This window comes from Thermobia domestica, chromosome 2 (genome assembly GCF_964235325.1).
Source record: "Thermobia domestica chromosome 2, izTheDome1.hap1.1, whole genome shotgun sequence".
Classification (NCBI taxonomy): Eukaryota; Metazoa; Arthropoda; class Insecta; order Zygentoma; family Lepismatidae; genus Thermobia; species Thermobia domestica.
In genome coordinates this window covers 34159112-34185894 of record NC_137455.1, presented here as the reverse complement: position 1 = coordinate 34185894, position 26783 = coordinate 34159112, and the positions used below count along the sequence as shown (strand labels likewise).

General features: G+C 36.7%; 1 protein-coding gene across 4 annotated transcripts in view; it reads left to right on the top strand.

The window, feature by feature from the left end:
• Positions 1-1000: 1000 nt before the first annotated feature.
• LOC145671379 (ATPase family AAA domain-containing protein 2-like) overlaps positions 1001-26783 on the top strand; it is a 116756-nt gene continuing 90973 nt past the window's right edge. For 2 of the 4 annotated variants that reach the window (XR_014128517.1, XM_081740461.1), the window contains exons 1-4: positions 1002-1278; positions 1541-1763; positions 12567-12732; positions 22148-22477. Coding sequence is in view for 3 of the 4 variants with exons in the window: in XM_081740461.1 (XP_081596587.1) it covers positions 1674-1763; positions 12567-12732; positions 22148-22477 (586 nt within the window). In the remaining variant the exon portion in view is untranslated. Of the gene's footprint in view, positions 1279-1540; positions 1764-12566; positions 12733-22147; positions 22478-26783 lie in introns of all 4 variants that reach the window. The other 2 variants (XM_081740485.1, XM_081740475.1) reach the window with 2 other exon arrangements.

Here is a 26783-nt window from a genome sequence, read left to right as displayed (position 1 = left end):
GTAATGATGCATACATGCCTTCTATCAGCAAAAAAAAAAAAAAAAAAAAAAAAAAAGTTTCATTGAAATTGGAGCCGGACATTTGAGTGATGTCCCTTGTGGGATGTGATTGAACGTGACGTCAGAACACATCGCCCCCCTTCCCGGAATTTACGGGAATTAGGTGACCTGAGTGAGCACATGTGGTGCCAGCTCTCTCCAGCGACCTATCAAGGATCATTGCGTGTATGCCAAGACGTGTCGCCGTTTTTATCCATGCCAAAAGTCGACATACTGACAATTAGGTAGGTAGTCATGATGGTCTGGCTGATGTGTGCGTATATTTTAACTCGTATATTTTGTCTCGACTCGAATTTCGAGACGTCTCGACTCGAATTCGAGTCGAGTCGAGACAGAAACATATCTTCGAGTCGAGACAACATTTTCTCGAGACGAGTCGAGACAGGCTTAAATCTCGACTCGATTCGACTCGAATGCATCCCTAATAATTTATTCCGATAAGTGAAATTTATTTTCTGCGGAAGAATATTCCCTGATTTTTCTCCTAAATTTATTTCTGATTACCGCACTCTCTGGCTATTAGGTTTATCTTAAGTGCTGCATCATACTTCAGGCGATTTTTAAGACAGAAATATCTAAAAATATACAGGATTTGATTTTATAAAATATTAGCAGCGCTAATTACTGCAATGACATTTAAGTGCTAACATATGGTATTAATTAATATTTTTCTTCTAAATATTTTACTTATATGTTTATTTCCAATATCGTTATTCATTTCGGAAAGCATTTAAAGCTTGACATATTCACTGTTGCATTAAGATATATGCAAATTCGTAATTTCAAGAACAAAGCGGGAAAAAAATTCAGGAAACACTCTTCCCGCGCGTTCCCGCTCAATTACTAATTTTAAAAACATAATTAGTTGTTTCGCGATATTTTATAAGTATTTTCAACTTTACTAGAATGCGAAAAGAAACTTTCGTTGTGAAGGAAAAGCAAGAAGACTTGCTGAATGTTAACTAAATGGAATGTAATTCATAAGAGAAAGAATATATTAAATCTTTTAACTTCCTAAGATTTTAACTTTAGGAGTCAATATCAAAGGCGCCGTAATGACGAATATGCTGTAAAGCTGTATACTATAGATCAGCAGCCAATAAGAATTGTCGCCATTTCACTTTATGCTGTTCTGTTGTTAGTCGGTGGGGGTCGGTGTCGGTAGTGGCAGGTAGAAGAGGATGTCTTTGTGATGGTTGTGACAGTGATGGGATTGGGGTAAGTGAAACTATCAATATTTTTTAGTGTTAATGTTGTTTAAAATATATATTTTAAGATTTATTTAAATAATATTGGTTTATAAGGTCATATTTATCTGACATAGTTATATCTCACCTGATACCAAATTGGTGGAAAGCGTTTTTATATTGAGGGCTACTAGCACCAAATCTGTTTATATTGTTGTCAAAGGTGATATATTTACAATGGAAGCGGTTAATTTGTAATGCATAAGTGATACGAGGATAATTTTTTGTTGCAGCGAACTTCACGTAGAGTCTCAGTTGAAAGAAGAAATTTTCCAGGAAGGTGAAGACTGCCATAGTGAAATGAGTGTGCATAAGAACATTCCTGTGTTCTGTATCTGCATATTTGATTGTTTTCTTCTGTGAAAAATGGTCAAAACTAGAAAAGCAGCTGAAGTGACTGAGAATTTTCAAAGAATGCCGGTTAGAAGTAGTGCGACACTGAAACAGGAAGTGGAGGTATGTCCGTATGATTTAGCTTTTCTTCTCGTTCAATTTTGTTGTGTAAGCGACGTTTTTTGCTCATTATATATATATATATATATATATATATATATATATATATATATATATATATATATATATTTTAAAACACAGAAGCTTTATCTGAACTAACAGTAGTTGTAATACAGAAATATCGGAAATTCATGTATATTGCTCACCATGAAGTTTTCAGTTGAAACTAATAAATAAATAACCTTACTTTAATGATGTAGTCAAAACGTATCGATTTATAGGATGCATTGATAATTTGTTTAATAAGCAATAGATAAGAGTGAGCTTGGTAATTGCTGCTCTGAAAGGATGTATATTGCTTTGATTTTAACGTCTAGAAAAGTATGCTGGATACGTAAACAAAATTATATCCAGAAGTACAAGGTAGACTTTTATGTCGTGCAAGGTGTGATTCGAAAATTTGTGTCTATAGTGTGGAATATCAATTTCCGCGATTCGTTGAAACCGTTATTCGAAAGTGAAAGTATCACCGAATATCATTACTCCTTAAAATAAAATGCTGAAATATATTTTTCAGTGCATGATTTTGATTTGATTAATTTATTCGTAAATATGAACGAACTGCGTTCAATGTTAGACTAAGTCTCTAGGGTTATATAAAAATATTTTTTCATCTGTCCTATGTTCTAATTTTGGTTGCGTGCCTATCCTTTAGAATTAGAGTTAACTGGCCTTTGCACTGTGTGATTCACACAGTAAGGCTATAAGGTGCATTTATTGTTGCTAAGCTGCTGGACAGAACTTTCGTGTAAGTGTACAAAATAAAGCACTTTGTGACAGTGATTATTAGAATTACTAGTTAGACTTGGTCTACCCAGTTTTTAATCTTTTATTTATTTAAATCAGTGTTTGATTGAATAAGATAGTAGGCTCTGTCATCATTTGAGTGGTTAGAAGTAAGTGTCTAGTGTTTTCTATCGACGTGATATACCAAACTGAATCCGGCATTAGCGCCCTATCGCCAGACCACTTTGGAAACTGAAAAAAGCACCAAAATGTACTGCATTCGGTTCTATTTTGTTGGATTACATTAAGTTAGGTTCGATGATTAGGTTAGGGGCATAAAAACTACAGCATAAATACATAAACCTACCTGTGCTAGGTGACCACTAAAAAAAAAAAAAAAAGCACGTATGTTATCTAACCGAGTCAGATCAGGAGCGCAGCAGAGAGCCCGAGTGGTGCGAGTGGGCGCTGAATCCGAATGGAGCAGGCGCGTCAGCGGCTGTGGGTATACGCGTAGGCGAGGGTAGTGACATGTGGCTTTTGGCGATCATAAAAATTTCAATAGCTCTTATCATGGTTTCATACTTGCAACGCGTCACTTGTTAACTTACAATACAGCTTCTGTACACTGTGCTGAATTACATTTCCTTTCAGTTAGAAGTCACTTTCCTTCAAGACTGAGGCTTCTAAACTTTTCCAATTTCAAGAAGAGAATCGTTTACAGCAGTTTCCTTTCCTTAAATGAATACCCAGCTAAATAGCCCTCGGAATGCTCTTCCTTCTTCCCCAACGCTATGCCTTTCACGCTACTTTTTCGTAAGAAATGTACCTCTCCACGAAGCAGGGTTGGCTGGTTTAAACCAACTGGTTTTTTTTTTAAAAAAAAACAACTGGTTTAAACCAAAAAACGAAAAATGTTCGTAAAAGTGTAAGTGTTTGTAAAATCTTGATGAACACACATTTATGGGTTATTACGTTTCATTCCCATATATTATTCGTATTATATTCAGACCTAAATTCCCATTCATTACTCAAAAAGATTATACTACAAAAGCAACTTTTTTTTAAATAAGTTTATAAATGTTTGTTTTGTGATTGTTATTATTATGTAATTGCAATCAAAGAAATATTCTAAATATTCTTTCGTTTCAATGTTTACTATTGATAAAATACATCAAAATGCCGTACTTTGTGTGTGTGTGTGTGTGGGGGGGGGGGGGAGTCATACAGACCTCATGAGAGGCATTTAGTGAAATGAGAAGAATCTTTCCTATCTATTTATGTATGAGTCTGAGCCAAAGTAGACTCAAATAATTCGTATCTTTATTCACTTTTCTTACTGATATGCAAATTAAGTCGTCGTATTTCTTTAATTTGGACCAATAAAAGTCGTTGTTAACTAACTAGAACTAAATTAGTTCTTCTGTACTCCGTAATACTTTGAAATTGCCCATATGTAATTCTGTATAATGGTTTCACTTGTGCAACTGTTTATCTTTTTGTCCTTCTGAAATGACTCTTGACAGTTATATTAAGAAGCATGTAAAGATCCGTACATCGTATTTTTTTATCAGGATTCCTTCGTGAGTGAGTCGGACGCAGACGTATCGCATTTGTGGCCAATTAATCCTGGTTCCGAGTTCAAATGGATGACAATTTCTCTCGGATGTAGCTCGAGAAGCGATTTTTATTCCGCTTTAGCTTATGTGGCCCCTTCCAGCATAATCCGGTTGTTGCATAATAACATCAAGGCGAAACAAACTTATTTCTGTCCATATATATGATATGAATATATAGAGCAAATTATTAAAACCAAAAAAACCTGGTTTAAACCAAAAAACCGGTTTTATTGGTTTTTTTCAATAAAAACCATGGTTTTTGCCAATCCTGCCACGAAGTAGTCCTTCCGCCTCCATATACAGTGCCGCTTACATCATCGAAATCAGCCAACAGAAAAAACAACTTTCTTCAATTTTATTATTTTACTTACATCACTATCACTCATTCCTCCTCACTAACTTAAATAAATTCTTCAATTGACCCGGTAAATTTCCTAAAATTGGTCCAGCGATACGGCACTTAACCCCTGAATTCTTTTTTGGGTTCACTTGAGCAGACGCATCTCCCAAATAGGAAATATATAGGTAAAATACGATGTGAATCTTTTTATTTTTATTTATTTATTTTTTTGGAGAGTGTGAATGTAATTACTGTCAGTGCACAGCATATTGAAATTCATTGTGAGTAATAATGAAAGTAGGTTTGCTTTTCCACCATCCTCGTTTATGCGTACACTCCCCGTCGCTGACGCGCCTACTCTCTATGGAAGCATCCACTTGTTACAGTTTAGGCCACGCTGCTGCCCTGCCTAGGTTAGATAGCATTGGTGGTCATCTGGCACAATGTTCGTGTTTTATGCACTGTAGTTTGTATGCCACACGTTCAAACTGTATTTATACTCAGCTCTCCTGAAGTCAATCTGAGGGTAGTGATGGAGCTCCTCATTTAGTGCATGCACTGCTAAAAGAAATACGGGGCCCTAGCCTAACCTCAAATTATAAGAACTGTGTCAAAATTTGGTAGAATCTATTGTCCGCGTAATACCTTCTTTTTTTTTTCAGTTAACTAAATACTATGGGAGTAAACGCACAAGGATATAATTGTTTTCGGTGCACAGATTAAGAATATAGAGTCATGTAATGTAGCGTTTAAACTCATATCTGCGTAAATATGCTATTCTAATCTCTTGCATTTTTTTTTTTTTTTTTTTTTTTTTTTTTTTTTTTTTTTTTATATATGTCCACATATTGTACTTAGCATAGGTACAGTTGCGGAGCGCCATCAGGAATGTCATTTAGAAATCCACTTAAGGCTGCAGACTACTAAATATTTTTGAAAAACTAATAATTTTTCTTTTGCCCGTTTCTCGTAAGTGGAAAGAGGTAATAAAATGTAACTTACCACAATAATAGATAATGTTATTCTACACCTGAAAATACAAATCGGAAGAATTTTCAGTGTTGCCATCCATAGAAATTACAGGGTGACCAGAATTTGAATTACTCAAAAATCTAGGTAAAGGCAGCGACTAGAAAAATGAATTCAACGGTAATTGATGACTTACCGTTCTGTCTATCCTTGTTTACTACTTTTTAAATAATGTTTCTATTTATTTTGTAATGACTTATTTATTTTGTAAGAATTCATGTAAGGTTTATAAAAAAAATGGAAATATTGTTAAAAAAGTAGTAAACAAGAAGGATAGACAGGATGATAAGTGATCAATTATCGTTGAGTTTATTTTTCTAGTCGCTGCCTTTACCTAGATTTTTGAGTAATTCAAATTCTGGTCACACTGTTATTTCTATGGATGGCAACACTGAAAATTCTTTCGATCCGTATTTTCGGGTGTAAAATAGCATTATCTATTATTGTGGTAAGTTACATTTTATTACCTCTTTCCACTTACGAGAAACGGGCAAAAGAAAAATTATTAGTTTTTCAAAAATATTCAGTAGTCTGCCCCCTTAAGCTTCTATATTGATCTACTATAGCAAAAATGATAAAAGATAGTCAGGAACGGCTTTTCGGAATCGATTTGGCGTTCTAAGAATGGGAACTGCCTTCTCTTTTAACTCTCTATTCAAATCAGAAGTGGGGCACGGTGGCTAAGTGGTAGAACGATTACCTTTGGTGCGTGGGGTTCCTGCTTCGATCCTCGGCCAAGTAAATTTGCAGTAGACAACATGGCGTCTGTCGGTTTTCTCCCGGTACTCCCGTTTCCTTTCATATTCGTTCCACCAATTCTTCCTTCATCATACACTGGCTGTAATCATCCGTCTCCCTAGCCTAAAGGGCATAAACATGGGACGTTAAACTGAAAGACATCATTCCAAAGCAAAAGTGGCAAAAAAAAAAAAAAAAAAAAAAAAAAAATCAATCACCTCCGGTGTTAACGTTGAGCACTAGAGAGTATTGTAATTAATTGAGAGACAAGCGGTTTCCTGCAAGCAATTAAGCTCCTCGAGAATATATATATATATATATCCCATCTCCACTTTAAACTCTCTACAGCTTCACCGATAGTGATTGAAATCTTCTAGACTTTCAGGTTTTAGTAATAAGTGATAAAATACAAGTTCTTCGTGTCATTTATGGTTATTCGGTTGTAATGATTGAATTTCGTGCTTCTCTCGTCTTCAACGTTCGTTTATTTATGGAATTTCAGCTGCCCTTTTCAGATATCAGGCTGTAGATAAGAGTTCAAGATAAAATCCGAATTACCATAATGCGTTCATATTTCAATGTGCTCTATCCGAGAATCGAACCCGGGACCACGTGCAACCAAAAGGATGCGCTAGCTACTATGTCAGGATAGATACAATATATTGTAGGGTTTTGTTGATAGCATGTTTTATTACCTTTAGGCCATATAGTGTAAATGGCAAACGTAGATAGATATTAAATGTGATGTTTCTATATTGCAGAAATAATATTTACCTACATGCTATTTTGTTCGTTTCTTGGGAATTACCTTTCATCACATGTGCTATATGAGACGTACTTAATGTGGAACCAGAACCGTATGAGCCTTCATCTGAAATCGAATCCATGTCTTTCGCAAACTTACATGACTGAAGACCGAACTATTCAGGAACGATGAAAACAGTAAAGTTGTTCTTGTTTGATAATATATAGTGAAGCCTGTCTCCGTTGACCACCATCGGTTCCACTGAAAAGCTCACTGCCACTGGGAATAGATGCATTTTGAGGCAATAACTGTTGTAGATCATACATAGCATATACTTTTCTAAATTGGTAACTATTATTACCTGCTTATCAGTTCGTATCGTATAAATAATATAATATAATATAATATGTACAGGGCGTTTCAAAACAAGAACGACGACGTTTGGGAGGTAATTCCTGATACCAAGATAAAGTATAGACCATCCTGGGTGCACAAATGCTTCCTTTCGTAGTTATAAACTGGCAAAAACATGCAAAAATGAACTTTAAAGATCCATAGCTCCAAAGCTGTCGGACCTACTGTAGTCGGGTAAAGACTTCTGCAACAATTTTTAGAGTGAGTCCTTCAAATTAAGTGCCCGTAGCCAAACTCCCTCTATAAAAATTGTTGCGTGAGCACCTTAGGATTCTGGTAGCGCACGTATTAGTTCCTAAGTGAAGTCTTGACACGACTACGGTAGGTCCTATAGTTTTGGAGGTATGGACATTTAAAGTTCATTTTTTCATGTTTTCGCAGCCTATAACTCCGAAAGGAAACATTTGTGCACTCAGGTTGGTCTATACATTTGTTCTGGTGTCAGGAATCACCTTCCAAACGTTTTGAAACACCCTATATATATATATATATATATATATATATATATATATATATATATAAATCTCAGAACTCCTTCGTGGCTGTAGGATTAGAAACTGGAAGACTCACTCTCTCTCTCGTCCCTATTGGTTGTTAGTTCTGGATTCACAAACAGGTTCAAATTATTACTAAGTTACGACCACCAAGGAGTGGATAGCTGTAGGTATTTGTTTTCATTTCTACACTTTTGAATATGAATCTGATCGTCATTTGTTATACATTTCTTGCAAGTTTCATAGGAGCAAAAGCGCTACGAGCACATGATGAAAACAAATCATGTTAGTCAGTTTGATGTGATTGTACTGAGTTAGAGGTTTTTTTTTTTTTTTTTTGCGTTATCTTTTTTGACGCTCACGGTAACGTGAATATATATGCTTATGAACTTTTCCTGGTTAAGATCTATCAAATCTTGTGTCAAGAATGCGCAAAACTGAGCAAAGGTTTTGCATGATACTGTTAAATATTAATTTTACACGCCCCGAAATGAATACTTACGTTTACGAGTATTGCGACTCATACATCCCATCGTTATCTATTCCTGGCGCCAAAATAAATGAAGGTAAATTTTCCAAAGCTAAAAAGCTAACTTTGTGACAAAAATGCCCCAAATTAATCAAACCTTTTCGGCGTGACGCTGAGTTCGAATTTCGGGCATCTCCCTTCTCGGTTCATTAGATCACATTATGTAAAAATGACAAATTCTTCCAATGAACGTCCAGCCTCGTAAAAACTAAAGCACTATGATGCAGCGGGGTTGTACCAGTAATATACTGATAAAAGCCCAAATACCCAGGTGGATTTTTTTTTTTTTTTTTTTTTTTTTTTTTTTTTTGCCTGATTGGCAAATCCTGATTCCGGTTCAGAGCAAGTCAAAGTTGGAAGACTCGCTCGGAATGCGTCTGATAAAACAGGAGCGTTAGCAACGGTAGCAGGGTTGGCTATTTGGTTTTATTTATTTTTTTTTTTTTAATAGATTTACTTCACTTCATTTATTCAGATAAAATATGTATAGAAATAAATTTCTTTGTACTTAATGCCCTTACCTAACACTGGGGTTGTGAAGGACGGGACCTACAGCTTAAAGTGGTATCCGAAACAGTACCTGGTTTGCATCTGAGAGAAATTATCCTCCCTCTGGATTCGAACGCAGGATCCCTTCCTTGATTACAAAGGCGACGGGCCTATCGACTTATCCATGGAGGTAGTCTAATGGAAATTCGTTGTATTGATCTTGCGTACTGATGAATATTTTAAGTCATTTCAGAAAGACAAAAATATACATAACTGCACAAATGTAATCAAATTACATAGTTATACAGCTTATTAAAATGACAATTTCAAAAGACTACAGATGATATAATTTAGACAAAGTTAGCTCATTGAGTCAGAACTATACCAACTTAATTCAATATGCATATCAGTAAAAGAAGTGAATTAAGATATGAATCAGGTGAGTCCACTCTGGCTCTGAACCATTCATGCATATACATACGCAGAAAATACTCTTGATTTCACTAATCACTTACATACATGTTTCCTGAGTTTGTATTGTATAAGGATGATTTGAGGTATGTGCAGGGTTCCCACATTCTGGAAAATCAGGGAATGTCAAGGAAAGTCTGGGAGATCATGCATTTTGCGTAAAATGTCATGGAAAGTTAGGGAACGTAAATGTGCAAGACAATTCATGAAGTGTGAATTTTGTTTCTTCAAAACTGTCACAGCAAAGTGTGAACCATTTTAAAGGAAATTCCAGAATCTTGAACCATTTGTTTGTTTCCCTGTACTCAGAACTTCTTTCTCTCTTAAGGAATCTAACGAGTCGTTGTGTCAAACAAAGCATTATAAAACTTGCTGACAGTGCAGTGAAGCTTCTTGCTTTGGATTTGACTGCAAATGAAAATTTACTAGAAAAAAGGAAGGTGGCCATTGGTTTTAAGACAGAAAAACAACTGAAAGCATCAAATAAACTAGCTTTCAGGCTTGACTGTCGAAACTTTTTGCTGGGCATAATCAAGAAGATCGTTGAAAGGAGCCCTCTGAAGTACAAACTAGTACGTGCTCTGTTAGCTTTGTACCCCAGATTACAAAAGGACAATCCAGAGCTTGCTCAGACTAGGATGAAGCGCATCCTACAAATTCTGTATGAGCTTGACAGAATATCTGATTCTGTACCTGAGAAAGCAAAGTGTCAATTTGTCTTTCTGTACTGAAATCCAGGGACCTCTTGCAGTTGACTTCAGAGAATACGAAGAGAAGATGGGCAGCATCAGGTTAGATGACTTCTTTGCAAAGATTATGACCAAAAAGCAAGAATATTCCGATTTGCGGCATGTTGTGAATATATGATTAATTTTATCCCACGGCAATGCCTGAGTGGAGGACGGGTTCTCAGTCAATAAGACCAACCAAATCAGTAGAGAACAGAACCGAAGATTCTCAGGTACCACAGAAGCGAGTGCATGATGCAATTATGTACTATGGGGGTGTAGAATCTGTTCCTATTGGTCGAAGAATCCTATGATGAATACCTTAAACAACCGAATCCAAAGTGCAGGGGACTGTAAAATTAAAGGTGAAAGAAGAAAACTAAGTGCTGAAGTTAAGAAATTTGAAGAAGGAAGAAACAAATGGAATTATGTTACAAACAAGAGAAATACGCTCTCGTAAAATAAATTTAGGAACTGAAAGCAAAACAAAATTGTTTGAAAATGTAAATGTCAGGATTAACCTGTCTTGCTAATATTGGGGCTGATAGGGTTAGGCTCAGGAAGAGTTGACAATATATTCTTGACTGCTTTTTATTGTCTTTTCAAGAAAGAATAAGAAAGTTTAATTTGCAATGTCACGGTATGTGCAGTGCCGGATTTAGGTTTGATGAGGCCCTTTATACGTCAAGTTCCTTTTTCAGCGACAAAATGTCCCCCTACTTTAGGTTTGAATATATGCTGTATACTAATTTATGGACCAAGAGATACCTAAGTGGAAATAAGGGCCCACTGCAAGTGGGGATAAGGAATAGAGTTCTGTTACTTGCTACATACGAGCCTAATAGATAACAATACAAAGCACCATTATTGTATTTTCTTATCTTATTTGAATTTTCTTGTTATTTGGAAGTTACATTACAATCAGCTTTTTCTTTAAATTTTTGGGGCCCTAAGCTATAGCTTGTGTAGCTTATACGTAAATCCGGCACTGGGTATGTATTACTGTATCATACATATATTATTAGATACTGAAATGTTAAAATTTTGTGTAAATAACGATTACTAATATTGACATAACAAATATGTAAATTGGAAATTAAAGTTGTGTGTTCGACGGCTATTGGAATGAAGGAGACCGTTAAAAAGTGTATGGTAGAACTTACCCCATACATTCCCATTTATATTCAAGAATTTGTCAGGGAAAACAAGGATTTATGTCAGGGTAAGTCAGGGAAATCGATCTTCACTTTTTTATAGGAACTCTATATGTGGAAATCTCACCATGAAGTTTAGATGACTTACGGCATTTTTGCTTCTAAAATTATTATTATTATTATTATTATTATTATTATTATTATTATTGGTTTAAACCATGGTTTAAATCACCTTGGTTTAAACCAGCCAACCATGGACGCTGAGTATGCGCGAAAATGAAAAGTAATTTGTTTATTCATTTTCTAATATGATTGATTGTTCTCATGCTCGAATATAGTGCCATTTTTGGTGTGTGTACCAACTGACGATACTAGTATAAACTTAACCCGTTTTATTACATACGTTTACAGAAAGCCAATATATTTTTGCTGTAAGGTTTCTCTAGTGACTCATTTAACGGCCCGTCTTCGTACTGCCTTGTAAAGGGTTATTCTTTCTCTTTTATGTATTTATTCTGTTTTGATTTTATTTCGAATTTCTTTCTTTAGCACGGATTCTTATGTGATGTTGACTTACATCTTAATGTCAAATCTTTATCAGGTGAATTCTCGTTGGAATGGAATCTGAACCTCGCACCATACGCCCCAGACTTGTGTAATACCGTATTTACTCGCGTAATTTTCGCACTTTTTTAGACGAAAAAAGTTGTTTTGAAACAAGGGTGCGTAAATTATGCGGGAAAAAAAAATTAGCCACATCAGTGAACATCATCTAATTTTTTTTCCCCCCCGTCAAAATAACACGAAAATACCGGTACACATTTTCTTTGTAGCAAGAAGTCGTGTGGTTTCTTACCTTACAACAATGGCTTTGCTGCATTGCCAATTGTTCATTAGCTACCGTAATTGATTCCTGGAAAAATGCTGTTTCACAAAAAGTTTCCGCGTGCGCAAATTACGCGAGGAAAATAAAATATACAGAAAATGCCCTTCAAAATTGGGATGCGAAAATTATACGAGGGCGAAAATTACGCGCGTATTTACGGTAATATGGTCACAAGGTACCTGTTTGACTGGTGATTCATTTTAACTTAACTTTCCTTAGTAATAAGCAAAGTAACTTTTTTTTTTTTTTTTTTCGTTTGTGTTATTAATGTACATTTGTGGTACAATTGAATTCGTGGTAATTCTTTTTACCTGTTGTAATGTTCATGTTCATTGTATACTTGTAATTGAAATAAATATATTTAAAAAAAATGTACTGTTTCAGGTTTCCGATTCTGATGGTGAGCAGGAGAAAGTTATAAATGAAAGGCGATATTCGTCGCAGGCTCCTGCAATATGGGGTAGAGAATTGCGCAATCGCTTTGTATTTAGCTCGACATCTAGAGTTGGGGCTGCATCACCAAATATTGCAGTGAGATGTATGACCAGAGGTAAGTGATAGTTAATTCTTTCAGGAATTTGGTTTAACAGCACTCATTTGTGGATTTACTGTGTTTGTATGTCCGTTGGTCCAGGAGACAAATGAATCTCAGGAATTACCTAATGGAACACCATTAATATTAATTGGGATGTAAATGGTCCATTAAGCGACAAGTTTGTTGATGAAGATATTCTAACCAGAATCACTAAACGTTGATCACTAGTACAATGAAACTGAAGTGAAACCTTTTTAAGTTTTATTTTCACGATTATGTCGGCTTGGCTGAAGGAGACGGTAGTGATGAGAAATGAATGAAATAGTGGCATGAAGAAAGTGGGAGAAAACGAGAGAACCCCGAGAAAACCCACGTACACGGTTTGTCCGCTACAAAGCTCACTTGGCACGAGCTCTGATCGAACCAAGGACCGCATGCACTCAAAGCGAACGCTCTACCACCGAGCCACTGCGGTCCCCACTATAAAGCAAAAGAGATAAATGCTGAGAAGCTATTTTCTACAATCGATTAAGCGTCCTAAGGGGACATTTCATCTCCGTCCTTAACTCTCTATTAAAACCGGAAGTGGTAGATATTCACTACAACTTCCGGTTTTAATATTGATCTACTTCGAGCGAAAGCTATTGTGGATAGGGAGGAGTGCTTTGTGGAAGTGATTTAGCGTTCTAAAAATAGGTATCATTTTCTCTCTCAACACTTCATTCAAACTGACAGTGAAGATAAAGATTTACGGGTGTTTAATGATTAAGCTATTAAGTCGTGTTAGTTCTTCCTGGCTGAAGAACACTAAGAAAATACTAAATATGAAGGGAATGAGAATACACTTCATTTATATAAATAAAAATTAAAGTGATTTTATTTTTCCCATCACGGGAAAACGGTTGAACCTAAAGGAGAAAGAGAGGTGTTCAAAATTTATGCCAACAATAGAGTGCCTCACAAGCCCTGCAAGTTATTATTAGTATTAAGTATTCTGCCTTTGGCAGATCCTGAGACTAATGTTTTTTTTTTTTTTTTTTTCATTCTTTCTTTTTTCTTGGGTTTAATTTTGTGTGTGGAAATTTTTCTTCCATGTTTCTCGATTTTCAGATTTCTCTTTTAACTCCCAATATTTTCTTCTATAGGGCAGTGAATTTCGGTACATAAACACATTATTAGAAAAAGTAGGCACATAATATTCCAGCGCTTTTGAAGAAAAGGAAAAATACGGGAGCAGGAAGTAATTTCTATATTTGTATTCATAAAATGGTGAAAGTGAGGAATTAGGTGAACCGTTTAAAATGAATTTTTTGAACATAGCTCGTAGGACTACGTGGTTTTTATAACTTCACTAGCGTTAGTTACCCGCTTCGCTAGGTTATAATAAGAAAGATTAGTAACATGCTCCGTTAGTCAATCACTTTTTACTGTTACTGAAGCGCTCTCTTGATACAGGTCTTTTTAGTTTATTTTTATGTATCTCCCCCTTCCTCCAAGTTGCAGGGCTGAATTTGGATCTAAACGGCACCGGAAATGTCACTGTTCATCTCAGCGATCCCGAAAACTGTAGATTCGAGAATAATGTCGGTCATTTTCGATCATTTTTAAATATCTCTCTCTCTTCTCTACGTTGCACCATCACAGTGAAATGATAAAAGCCATGCCTGGCCAGAACCTCATTTATGTTGAAAATTTGATCGAAATCGCTCTCGTGATTCAAGAGGTACGAAATCACAAACATAGTCACTTTCAGTTTTGCATATGTAGATTTCGATTAAAATGCGCATCTTAAAATGTGTGAGAACAGTATCCCAGTACGAAGAACGAACATTTCTGCTAGTTAAATAGTAAGAAGGGGACAGAGAAATCGTGGTCGTACAAGAATTTTATGTACACTGTAGGTTGTACATTGTAAATAATAACAGGTTCCTACACCTGTGGACAAAATGAACAGGGTATATCAGTATGTTATATACCCTCCCAGTGCCCAGAAATGTCGGATCTCATCATAGGAAATAGCGTTCCACGCTGTGGTGGTGCAGTTGGCCAAGATATCGTGGCTGGTATAACGAACTGACTATACACAATGTACCAAAATTCCACAATAAACTTGCTGTGTGGAATAAAGTCTTTATATATATACCCTCCATTCCAAAAGAAACCGAACTTTTGAAAGCAAATAGTACCACTAGTGCCATCTGTTGTAATATTTTACCGGTAGATGGCGTAGTCCCTCATTGACAACTGGTATAAATGTCATGACATTTGGATGCACGGCAACAAAGTTATTGCGTTTCAACTGTCAGTGTGTTGTGTACATCGGTCGGAAAATGAGTTTCAAACAACGAGCTGCAATTGAGTTTTGTGTTAAACTGGGTAAAACTCTTAGTGAAACGCACCAAATGCTACAAAATGCATATGGTGATGAGTGTCTATCCCGTACGCAAGTTTATGAGTGGTTCGGGCGATTCAAATCGGGTAGAGAGACGCTGGATGATGACGAAAGATGAGGCCGTCCCAGAACCGGATTATCGGAAGAAAACATCGAAAGAGTGCGTGAATTCATCAAACATAACAAAAAATCGTCGGTGAAAGTTATTGAAATGGAATTAGGCATTCCTCAAACAACCGCATACCGCATTTTGACCGAAGTTTTGGGCCTTAAGAAGGTTAATTCGCGGTTTGTACCACACAAACTCACCGAAGACCAAAAAGTTGATCGAATTGCTCATTGCAAAGATATCGTTAAAAGTGCTCGGCAGTATCGAAACTTCCTGAAATCGATTGTAACTGGCGACGAGACGTGGTGTTTTGAATATGAGCCCGAAACAAAGCGGCAAAGTGCTGAATGGAGAGCGCCGGATTAAGGAACACCCAAAAAAAGTCGCTTGGTGAAGTCAAAAGTTAAGGTGATGCTGATTTGTTTTTACGATTCAAAAGGAATTATCCACAAAGAATTTGTTCAGCCCGGCCAGACAGTCACTGGAGAGTTTTACTTGGGCGTCATGAAGCGTTTGCTGGCAAGAATTCGTCGTATTCGGTCCGAATATCGCGAAATCGGCAGTTGGACTCTTTTGGACGATAATGCACCATCACATCGTTCGCGACTTGTAACTGAATTTTTGGTCAAAAATCACATTATTCGGTTGCATCATCCGCCCTATTCACCAGATCTCGCTCCGTGCGATTTCTATCTGTTCCCGAAACTGCATTTGGCGATGAAAGGAAAGTGGCACGCATCGATTGATGCCATTGAGAAGGCGACGACCGCCGTCCTAAAGACCATTCCAATAAAGGACATGGAGAAGTCGTTTGACAACTTGTTGGAGCGTGCAAATATGTGTATCGATGCAGAAGGGGAATACATTGATTAATAAAAATGATTTGTTCCAAAATGTACATTGCTTTTTTGTTTTTTTTTTTTAAAACGTTCGGTTTCTTTTGGAATGGAGGATGTATATATATATATATATATATATATATATATTAAAAAAAAACTTTTCATGAATTACTTTTGTTGAATGAATCAACAATGCTTATTTGATACCTGTCCTGGGGTCGCGATGGCTCAGTGGTGGAGCGTTCATCTTTGGTACATGGAGTCCGTGGGTGGATCCCAGCTCGCACCAAGTGAACTTTGTGTGTTTTCTCGGGGTTCTCCCATTTCCTCCCACATTCTTCATTCCAGCATTTCGTTCATTTCTCATTATCACAGTCTCCTTTAGCTTAGCCGGCATAACCGTGGAATGTAAAACTTAAAAGATTTCATTTCATTTCATTTTGATATCTGTCCCAAGTCCACCGTAGTATTTTTTTATCAGGAAGAGCAGGAAAAATTATAATTGAGTGTTTTTGTTTAGAAGTGCTTTTTTGTGGTTTGTCTTATTAATTACGTTCCTTGTTTCTCTTCTTGAAGTCCCAACTGCGTGAAACATACATTAGCGTTCACTATTCTATTAGTCCTTGCTTTCATATTGTCAAACTAAACAGTCATTCACTGAGCAAGGCTATGTAATAAAAATATATAAAAACATAAACACGTGACAGTTTCAACACAGTGTCTTCACGAGACATTCAACCTTATTCAGCACGTAGCTTTGCACCGTATATTGTGTTTAGTTAGTTTGATATATTAACGTGAAATATATGTGTCTATCTACTTGGAATGTTTTTCACAGTTCATGCCCTAAATTGGAAATATTTTTATATTGTTAAGTAACGAAAAGTTTTAAACTCTACTGAAATCAGAAAAGGCATGCACTCTTTGCCCCCTCCCCCCTTTAAAGCAAATCCTCAAGTGACGCCACTGTGTTGTGTTATTATGTGGAATTATGGTTGATATTACGTATAAAAAGTAAATAAAGCCGCGAAAAAGGTATTGCCTTACCGCTTCAAAAGGTGGACGAAAAAATTTATGAGCAACTTTCTTCGATTTCTCATCGATTGCAATTAAAATCAAATAAAGCATTATAGTCGAATAAAATCTTTCTCAGTCATTAAAGTTCTCCATTGCAGCAATGTGATTCTCTCCAACTGAAATGAATAACATTCCAAGTCTGATCTAGGGTGTTATTCTGTTCAGCTGAAATTGTGTTGTTAAAAATAAGATTTTGAGTTCGACTTAGGCTGTAATATTATGCACTTGGAAAGTAGATACTGACATATAAAAATCGTAAAATACGAGTAAAAGTGGATTTTGGAGATATTTTTCGATTCAGATATTTAGTGAAAGCGAGTCTTATAGGGTAAACCATTTATTTTGAAAACCCCTTGTAAATTTTAAAACTATTAGATAAAAAACGCATATCAAATTCACATTTTAAACCCATAATTGTGTATATGATGTTTGACTGACTGTAGTATTTGTAATTCTGGGCAAAAAGTTTTGATATTGCAACGCTGTGTAGTCTGAGAGTGGGGATAATGATCACTGGGCTTAGAACCCTTAGTGTATGCCAAACAGGATGGCAAAATGGTTGTCTCTGGAACAGCGTATGCGTTGTGTACGTTTGTATTCTGCAACAAGACAGTTACGCGGAGACGAGAAGGAGCTCGATCTCCGGATTTGATACCATCGGACTTTCTTATGCGGTATTTTAAAGGACAAAGTGTGTCAACATTACATACGCAATTTGGCCGAACTACCACAGAAGAGTTCCACAGGACACAAGTACGGGTCTGTCAAGCTGCTTGTGACAACGTTGTTCTTAGTCTTTAGGCATGTATCGATTTGGTAGACCATGTCATGGAGAATAAGAGATTAAAATTCTTGTAAGGAAAGGTATGAGAGTAATGTGTTTATGTTCAAATTATGTTGGTAGTTTCTTTACCGCAGTTTTTGAAACATGATATGATTATGGACCACCCTGTACAGTATCACATTATTGTTCGGTATTACAAAGAACGCTACAGGATCAGAAACATACAGACACTGGACGACTCTGCAGCAGTAATAATGCAAGTGAGACGACAGGGTAACGCACATCCGAAACTTCCTGGTGTCGAATATTCTGATCATAACATGATTAATTTTGAATAAATGTGATTAAAGGTACAAGGGCTTAAGAAATTGACTCTTTCAAAAAAAGGCATTTCTTTTTCCGAAAAATTTGTTAGATAAATACCACATCTCAGGATTTACATATGGTTTTTCAATAGACGTAATTATCATAATACAGTTTACAGCAATTTGATATCAAACCGTTCCGGGGATATGAAAGAAATGAGTAAACTTTGCTGTACTGCTTAAAATAGCGTATTTGTAGGGAATTCTACAAATGATTTTTGCTTTCCTCTGCTTCTGTAAGATTACAGTAATTGTTTGCTGTAATTACCAGTTTACACAATTATATATTTTTAAACAGTATTGAAAACTTTGCCAATGTTTGACGTCTCTTAAACGGTTTGAGATTCATTGCTGAAAACAGGATCGTTGTTCTATGGTACGTCCAGTTTACCCTACCGTCTACCACATTCACATGGTATTACTCCAGGAGTACGCAGAGCCATTCTACCAAAATCCAACTAACCAAAACAGAACATGCTGCTCTTAAATTGCTTCGTAATAACGTAGACATAATAATACTACCAGCTGACAAGGGTAAGGTCTACACAAGCTTGTAAGAAGATAGCTGACCTACTAGATGACTGTACCTACAAGAAAGTAACCAGAGATCCTACGTCAACCGTTGAGAGGAAAACCAACCTATTGTTGAAGTTCAGACTTCCCGAAGATCTACGGAAGAGTCTGTCCGCATATGGAAGCCAACCACCTCGACTCTAATAGTTTACTAAAAGTTCACAAGAATGGTGTACCTCTGAGACTTATTGTCAGCGCCATAGGGAGCCCAACGTATCGCTTAGCAAAGTAAGTTACGTCAACTCAAAATCCGTTGGATGTTTATTGGAAACTGTACATCATATTAGAAACCCTTCTGATTTTGTTAAAATCCTGAAGAACTTGAAAGTGAATCCAAACGACCTCTTGGTCAGTTTCGACTGACTTTCTCAGTTCACAAGAGTTCCTGTCAAGGATACGATGCAGCTGATACGAAATCAATTCAGGCCGGAACTGTCCAGCATACACTGACGTCCATGTACTTTTTGAATGATGGATGTTACTATGAACAAACGGATGGAGTAACTATGGGGTTCCCTCTTTCTCTCCTGGCATTACCAGCTTCATCATGGAGTTGTTTGAACATGAAGCTCTCGATGCGGCGGTTCTTAAGCCGTCCTGTTTCTTTAGGTACGTTGATAATACTTTTGCTATCTGGCCACATGGTCCTGAAACACTACAGGATTTTCTTGAATTCTCAACAGTCGTCACCCTCAAATCAAATTCGCTATGGGAGTGGAGCAGAATGGATGTCTCCCAGTTCTTGATATTCTTGTTCGCCGTAAACCTGACGGAACATTAGGACACAGCGTATATAGGAAGCCGATACATACGGATCTTTATCTCAACGCAAGCAGCTTCCATCACAAGTCACAACGTCTTACAGTTCTAAACACCTTGACCCACAGAACATTCTCCGTAAGTGCCCAAGAAATTTTACAAGAGGAATTCAACCATCTTTGTTCGACACGACAAAAGAATTGCTATAGTCTCAACAGATATCAACACGGCCGTGAAAAGGGCCATTACTTTCCAGCACAAAGTGATCAAAAAATTAAGAATGAGGATTATCTCTCTACTACTGTATTGCCTTTCGTCGACCGCACCTCTTACCAAACTCAGCAGAATACTTGCCAGACATGGTATAAGAGTTATTCATATACTTTTACCCAACATCAGATCATTACTCAAACTACTGAAAGACGGCCTTCATTTGCTCACTCCTGGTGTATACTGTATACTATGCGAATGTGGCAGAACAAACTGGACAAACAATAGAACAGCGATGCAAGGAACACAACAGCTATAAAAGACTTCAGCAACCCGAAAAGTCAGGACTAGCAAATCATAGTCTAGAACTTGGGACACAATTGGTTTTACAAATACCACCGTAGTAGCCAAGTGCAGCAGTTTTTGGAACAAAATAATAAAGGAAGTCAGCTTTCTCATGGGAAAGGAACAGCCTCAATAGACACAATGGATTTAAACTTAGGCCTATCTGGTCGGCCCTTTTCAGGAACAAATAACAGACATTCATCAAAGCAATTTCTCATAGCCACAACGGCAGCCAATCAGGAGCCAACATTCCTCAGCCAATCACAAGTCTCCATTCATAGCCCCGCCCCTAAATTGTCACCTAATATATATGCCCACATATCCGATCTGTTCATTACAATCCCTGAAGATGAATGCAATGTCTGTATCGAAACGTCGGATTTCAATACCTTCACCTGGCTGATAACCCTAAAATATTTACTAAAGTCACGAGGTCAGGAAAAATTCGAATTAATATCAATTAAAAAGAATAAACTGTACCGGTAATTTCTTACGGATGATTACAGCTTCAGCAATTACCCCGCTGTCTTGTAACGAGAATTGTAAGTTAATGGATGTCTTGAGGTAAATCTTACATTGTTATTGTCATTGAATTGTCTTCAGCAAATTACACTCTAAAGTTTCTTGCAGACTGGCTGTAAGTGTATACTTCCATTGAACTAAAACGAAATAAAACTGTTCAAGAAAGATAGGGACTGTAGTTTCTTTCACAGCTGTTATTCTGGTTGAGTATAAAAAAATGATCTTTTTCGAAATACACTCCACCCATCTCAGTGCACTTATTATGTTTCTTCCAGTTTTCAAACATGTACCGTAAGTCATTCTTGATAATTACCTCATGCCTCTCTTATCCTGCCTTAGAGATTTCAAAGTGATGACCACTTAGCTTCTTTAGTTTTGAGAAGAGCAAAACGTCGCACGGGGTGTGATCAGGGCTGTAGGGAGATGTGATACCAACTTTCTCAAGTATTCCTCATGCTTGACATATGAGGCCTCGCGGTGTCATCGTGAAGCCTCCATCCATTCCGATGATGTTCTTGTTGTTTTTTTGGTAGTGCTTCCTCAGACTCTCCAGAATGAACTTGTATTACAATACTGTAACTGGAGCATATGACGGAATGTCGTGTTGGTAAGTCATCCTTTTACAAAGTATTCTCAACTTATGAACATCAACTTTATTGGGTGTTAGGAATGACGGTGATTTCCACACATTGCTGTTTGTCTTTGAATCTCAAAAGTAATCTGTAAAAACTGATTCCATGATGAACTCCGCTATCAGCAAATAGACACAATACCTTTATTATATCTCAACTTGATTAATACTCACTGATTTTGGTAGCTGTATGCTTTTAATAACATCTTGTTACTATGCACGTGAAACAAGAAAGAAATGATCACTGCGAGCAACGGAAGTCACTTATACTATTACTATTTAAAGATAGTATGTACTAAAGCCCGCCCTTTTCAAATATAAACATAAAATACATGCGGAACTATCCCAAAAACAATTAGTCTGAGACTTACTTCAACAGCACTTGTTCATCGTTTTAGCTGTCAACAAATTAGCAAGATTTCTATTTGATTTGAAAATAATAAATTACATAGTTAAAGAGTAAGTAAAGCTTCAGTTGTTGACTGCTGTCGTGATTGAAAATATCTACGTAATACATATGTATCTGCTTAATACATAATACATATGTTTCATTTAATTATGCTGATAATGGGAGTGCGGTGTTATGTATCTAACACCATGTTCAAGTTACATATGTTTTGGAATTGGTTCCACAGTCAATGAGAATTTCTGATAGTGATGTGCACCTTGAGAACCGAATATATAGTCAAAAGTGTTGCGGTAATAAATTAGCCATATTCTTACGATAGAAGTATCAGTTTACTCTTTTTAATGCATCAAATAGACCTTTTGTATATGTATTTTCTCGTGATATTAAATTAATCTGCTTTGGGTTATTGTTTCAGGTAAATCAACTCACCATCTGAAACGCCGTTTGAAAGCTTCTGTTAACTCCCGCCGAGAGGTATATACTGATATTGAGGATATTCTCAGTGAGGATGATCTGGATGATGATGATATATTTTCGCCTCGTAGACGACGTTCAAGGAGATCTCAAATGCGAAACGTGCATTCGTCTGTTCTTTCGCGACGAGAGCGACAACAAACCAACCATGAAATGCAGACTCGTTCATCTTCCATACACGCAAATGATGTATCTTCATCTCATAATGAGGAGATGGTAAATGGTCATCTGGAAGAAGAAAAAGCTGATGATGAGGCTGATAATAATGAAGGTAAACGAGATTGTTGATGACAACCTTTTTTTAATGAGTGCGGTTTCAACTTGACTCGATTTTGCTTTCTTTTCGTCAAGTTCACTAGAATTGTTAATGAAGTCAAAGGTCGTGCATGCATAGTTTGTAAAAGATGGAAGTATTTTTTGAGTTCGTTACTGAAAAATTATTCTTCAAAAGTTAGCATTTAGTTCAATTCCATTTACTTTCAGATATGTGTTGAAGTATAAAGGTGTAATTTTCTTGATTAATAATGTTTGCATGTTAAAAGAAGTCAGTTAATTAATCATGTTTATATTGTGCTCAAAGATAAAAGAGACTGAAGTTTTTCTGTTTATTTGAATTAAGATATGCTTAAGAAAAGTAGAAATATGTTAATTGTGCAATTTTGTTTCCACCGTGGCCCCACGCAGCATAGTCGCTAACGTTCTGGCCTTCGGTGCATTCGAGTCCCGGTGGGGGTAATCGGTCGAAAAGGTGTACAAAGCTTTTTCAAGCCAGCCATCCTGAATGAGGTTTTTCTGGGTTTTCCTCATTCGTACCAGGCAAATGCCGGGATGGTACCTAACTTACCGGTATAAGTTCCAGGTCGCTTCCTTCCTTCCCCAATCCTTTCTTCCTTCCCTTTCCTTCGGGTAGTGTGCTCGCCGAGGGACGTCATTCTCAAACGTGATGGGCTAACTGGCCTTAAGTGCCGAAAGCCCAGAAATCTAAAATCCTAAATTTTGTTCCCACCGTCTTTTTCCCGACATTCGAGGCTTGATTGTATATATATATATATATATATATATATATATATATATATATATATATATATATATATATATGGGTGATTCCACGAAAAAGGGAAATTTTCTGTCACGGGCATTTCTTCAAACTACTACTAGAAAGAATCACCTCATTTTTATTTTGTTTGGTAGTAACCGTCACAAATTAGGTATGCCATGTATAACAGTTTGCAAATATAACACGGAACATACGTAAAAAAATTATTACCCAATTTCTCAACACCGTGGGCTGTCACAGACTACAGTTGACTGATTTTAATCAATAAATTACAACTGAAGTCACAAATCAAACATCATTTAATGGTAATTAAATGGAAGAGAACACTTCAATGTTTCGGTTTTGTGGAAAGTAAACCTTTATAACGATTATTTTCGAAAGCTTGACTATGCTTCGTTTCTGTCACCTCTATTTCGTCTCAACTCCATGGCAATAGAAAAAATTATCATTGCTCTCAACAGACAGCATGGTCGTCCACATTGGCAACACCCACAAGAAGACAAGGCAGACATGTTTGACTGAAGAACAGAAAAAGTTGTGTGCATGTGTTAAAAGCTATAGGAAAAATATTTTTGTATGTGGAAAGCAGGTGCGTATATTAATTGATTCTCAACACCATGGTATTTATTACTGATTGTATTTGTATGGTATATACCTTCTTTCCCTTGAGGAACCCACGTCTTAACGTAGAAAATTCGTACACAATTACTCACATGTACTGATTAAAAAGTGGGCCGGTAAAACTAAATTATGTTCGATTTTCTCAACTCCATGGTTCTCAACTCCATGTCCATCTGAAAACTAAGGAATCCACGGTGTTGAGACAAGTTCACGGAGTTGATAATCCTGTAGTGTTTGTTATGCTCATGCTCTTCCAAATATTTGTTCTTTCAATATATTGATAGAAATAAAGCTCGTTTATGATCTAGTGACTAGTATGCTCGCCTTTCGTGCGTGGTTCTGGGTTTGTTCCCCGGTGGAAGCTCAAAAATTAATGGTGTTTACTTCGCACAGTGAGGCAATTGAAAAACTCATTTGAGTAGAGATGTACTGAAACCTGATCGCGCAGACCATCACAACGGTCGTAGGAGCCGACACGCTGACCACGTGTCATTCACACTCAAAGGCCGGCTGGTGTGTCCTAGCCCATTTAAGGAGTGTTTCGCGGAAGTTCAGATTTGGGGCTGTCAGGTAGCCGGAGGTAAAACTTCGGTCAAGTCAAGATGGATGGTATCTGTTTTTAACCTGCTGACGTCTGAATCTTATGGTCAACTAATTGTTTTCTTTTCAGGGATTGTCGAAGAGTCTAAGGGCAATATACGGACAGTCAATTTTATGACGCGGATCGGGAGGAATTTCTCCTGGCCTACTAAACCTGACGTTTAAAAAGCGTTGGCAGTTGTCATTCTGTGTAGACTAGAACAGCCCTTCCCTGTTTCCTCAAGACATTTCCTTCATTGGAGTGGAAAATGAGGGCTACTGAACAAAGAACATCGAATTATCCAAAGAAAACAGAAATGATGAGTGCCTTACACTGTCATTTAGTGTGCATTATACAGGTCGTTTCAAAACAATAGCGACAACGTTTGGGAGATGATTCCTAACACCAAGATAAGATAAAAAGTATAGACCAATCTGGGTGCACAAATGCTTCCTTTCGCAGTTATAGGCTGCCGAAAACATGAAAAAAAAAAAATGAACTTTGAAGGTCCATAGCATAAAACTATGGGACCTACCGTAGTGGGGTCAGACTTCACTTAGGAATTAGTATGTGCGCTATCCAAATATCCATGTTTCAGAATCTTGCGGTACTTCCACGACAACTTTTATAGAAGTAGTTGGTGAGTACTTCAGATTATACGCCCGTAACCAAACTCCCTCTATAAAAATTGCTTCGTGAGTACCTCAGGATTCTGAAACATATTTTTGGATAGTGCACATATTAGTTCCTAAGTGAAGTCGTGACCCGACTACGGCAGGTCTCATAGTTCTGGAGCTATGGACCTTTAAAGTTCGTTTTTTTTTTTTTTTTTTTTTTTCATGTTTTCGGCAGCCTATAACTTCGAAAGGAAGCATTTGTGCACCCAGCTGTCTATCCTTTTCGTCTTATCTTGGTGTCAGGAATCAGTTCACAAACGATGTGTGTATTGTTTTGAAACACCTTGTATATATACCAAATATACGGTACAAATACACTTACCAAATGTTGAAAAAGTATTGCACTTTCGACGTGTTGGCTTGATCACACAGAGAAGACAGACGGTTTACATAAGCTCAGAAAACAAATGAAGTAGACAATAGACAGGTTTAGTGACTACTTCGTCTGTTTCGTAAGCTTATGTGAAAAGTTTGTCCTCTCCATATGATAGTCAACATATTGAAAGCGCAATAATTTTTCAATATTCGATAAGTGTATGTGTATTTAGTTTTTTCTTATTTACGTCACATATTCATATATATATATATATATATATATATACTCAATTTTGGAACTTCATTAGATATATTATCATATGTTTGCAGTATTTTCTGGAGTATTTTTGCATAACAAATTACGTGTCATCTAGCTTGTCAGAATTTTATTCAACATAAAGAGAATAATTCTAACTTACAAAAACTATTGGAAAATTATTTCAATTTTTATGTAAATTATAAGCTTAATCACTTATAAACCAAAAACTTATCACCCAAATGTATCACGTTTCTCAACTCCACAGCAATTTTCAACTCCGTGTTAACTAATCTCAACTCCGTGAACTATGGTCTCAACTCCGTGGGTGCTGAAAAGTTTATTATTTTTTATTTACTACACCAATAACGATTCAGCTCTGCTGAACACCTAATTAACATGTACTTAGTAGTAGTAAGTGCATGTGATATTTTTATTGAAATAGGCGACCATCAACGGAACAAAAATTTTCCAAGTGAAAATTTCCCTTTTTCGTGGAATCACCCATATATATATACTTAATATACATTTACAGGGTGTCTACCCGTCACAAAAGTCACGAATGTCACGAAATCAGAAAACGGTCATGAAAGTCACGAAAAAGTCACGACATTTAGCTTTTGGGTCACGATTTTTTTTAACTGTTCAAATGTAAGTACAGATTGGAAAATTTTGCTCTATAAAACGTCAAAGTTCACCATAAAAAATGTCTATGGTCAGTTTTAGACGCTACCAAATGGCAAGCAAAGTATGTTTCTATCGCATGTATGAAAATCCGGCCTAATTTGCACCCAAATTCGCTCTTGAAAATATGAGGAAATTTTATGATTTGGTAAAGAAAAGGTCAAGAAAAGTCACGAAATTTCATTTCGGAATTTTAGTAGACACCCCGATTTACGACTCAAAATATTGTCCATCGCTGGCTACTACTTTTTGCCATCTTTCGGGTAATGTACTAATCCCGCATTTAAAAAAAACAGCTCATTCTTTGAGGCAAGCTACGTATCAATCCAATTTTTGACTTCTTCATAAGAACGTAAGTGCTTGTCAGCCAGGGAGGGAGCAATGTCT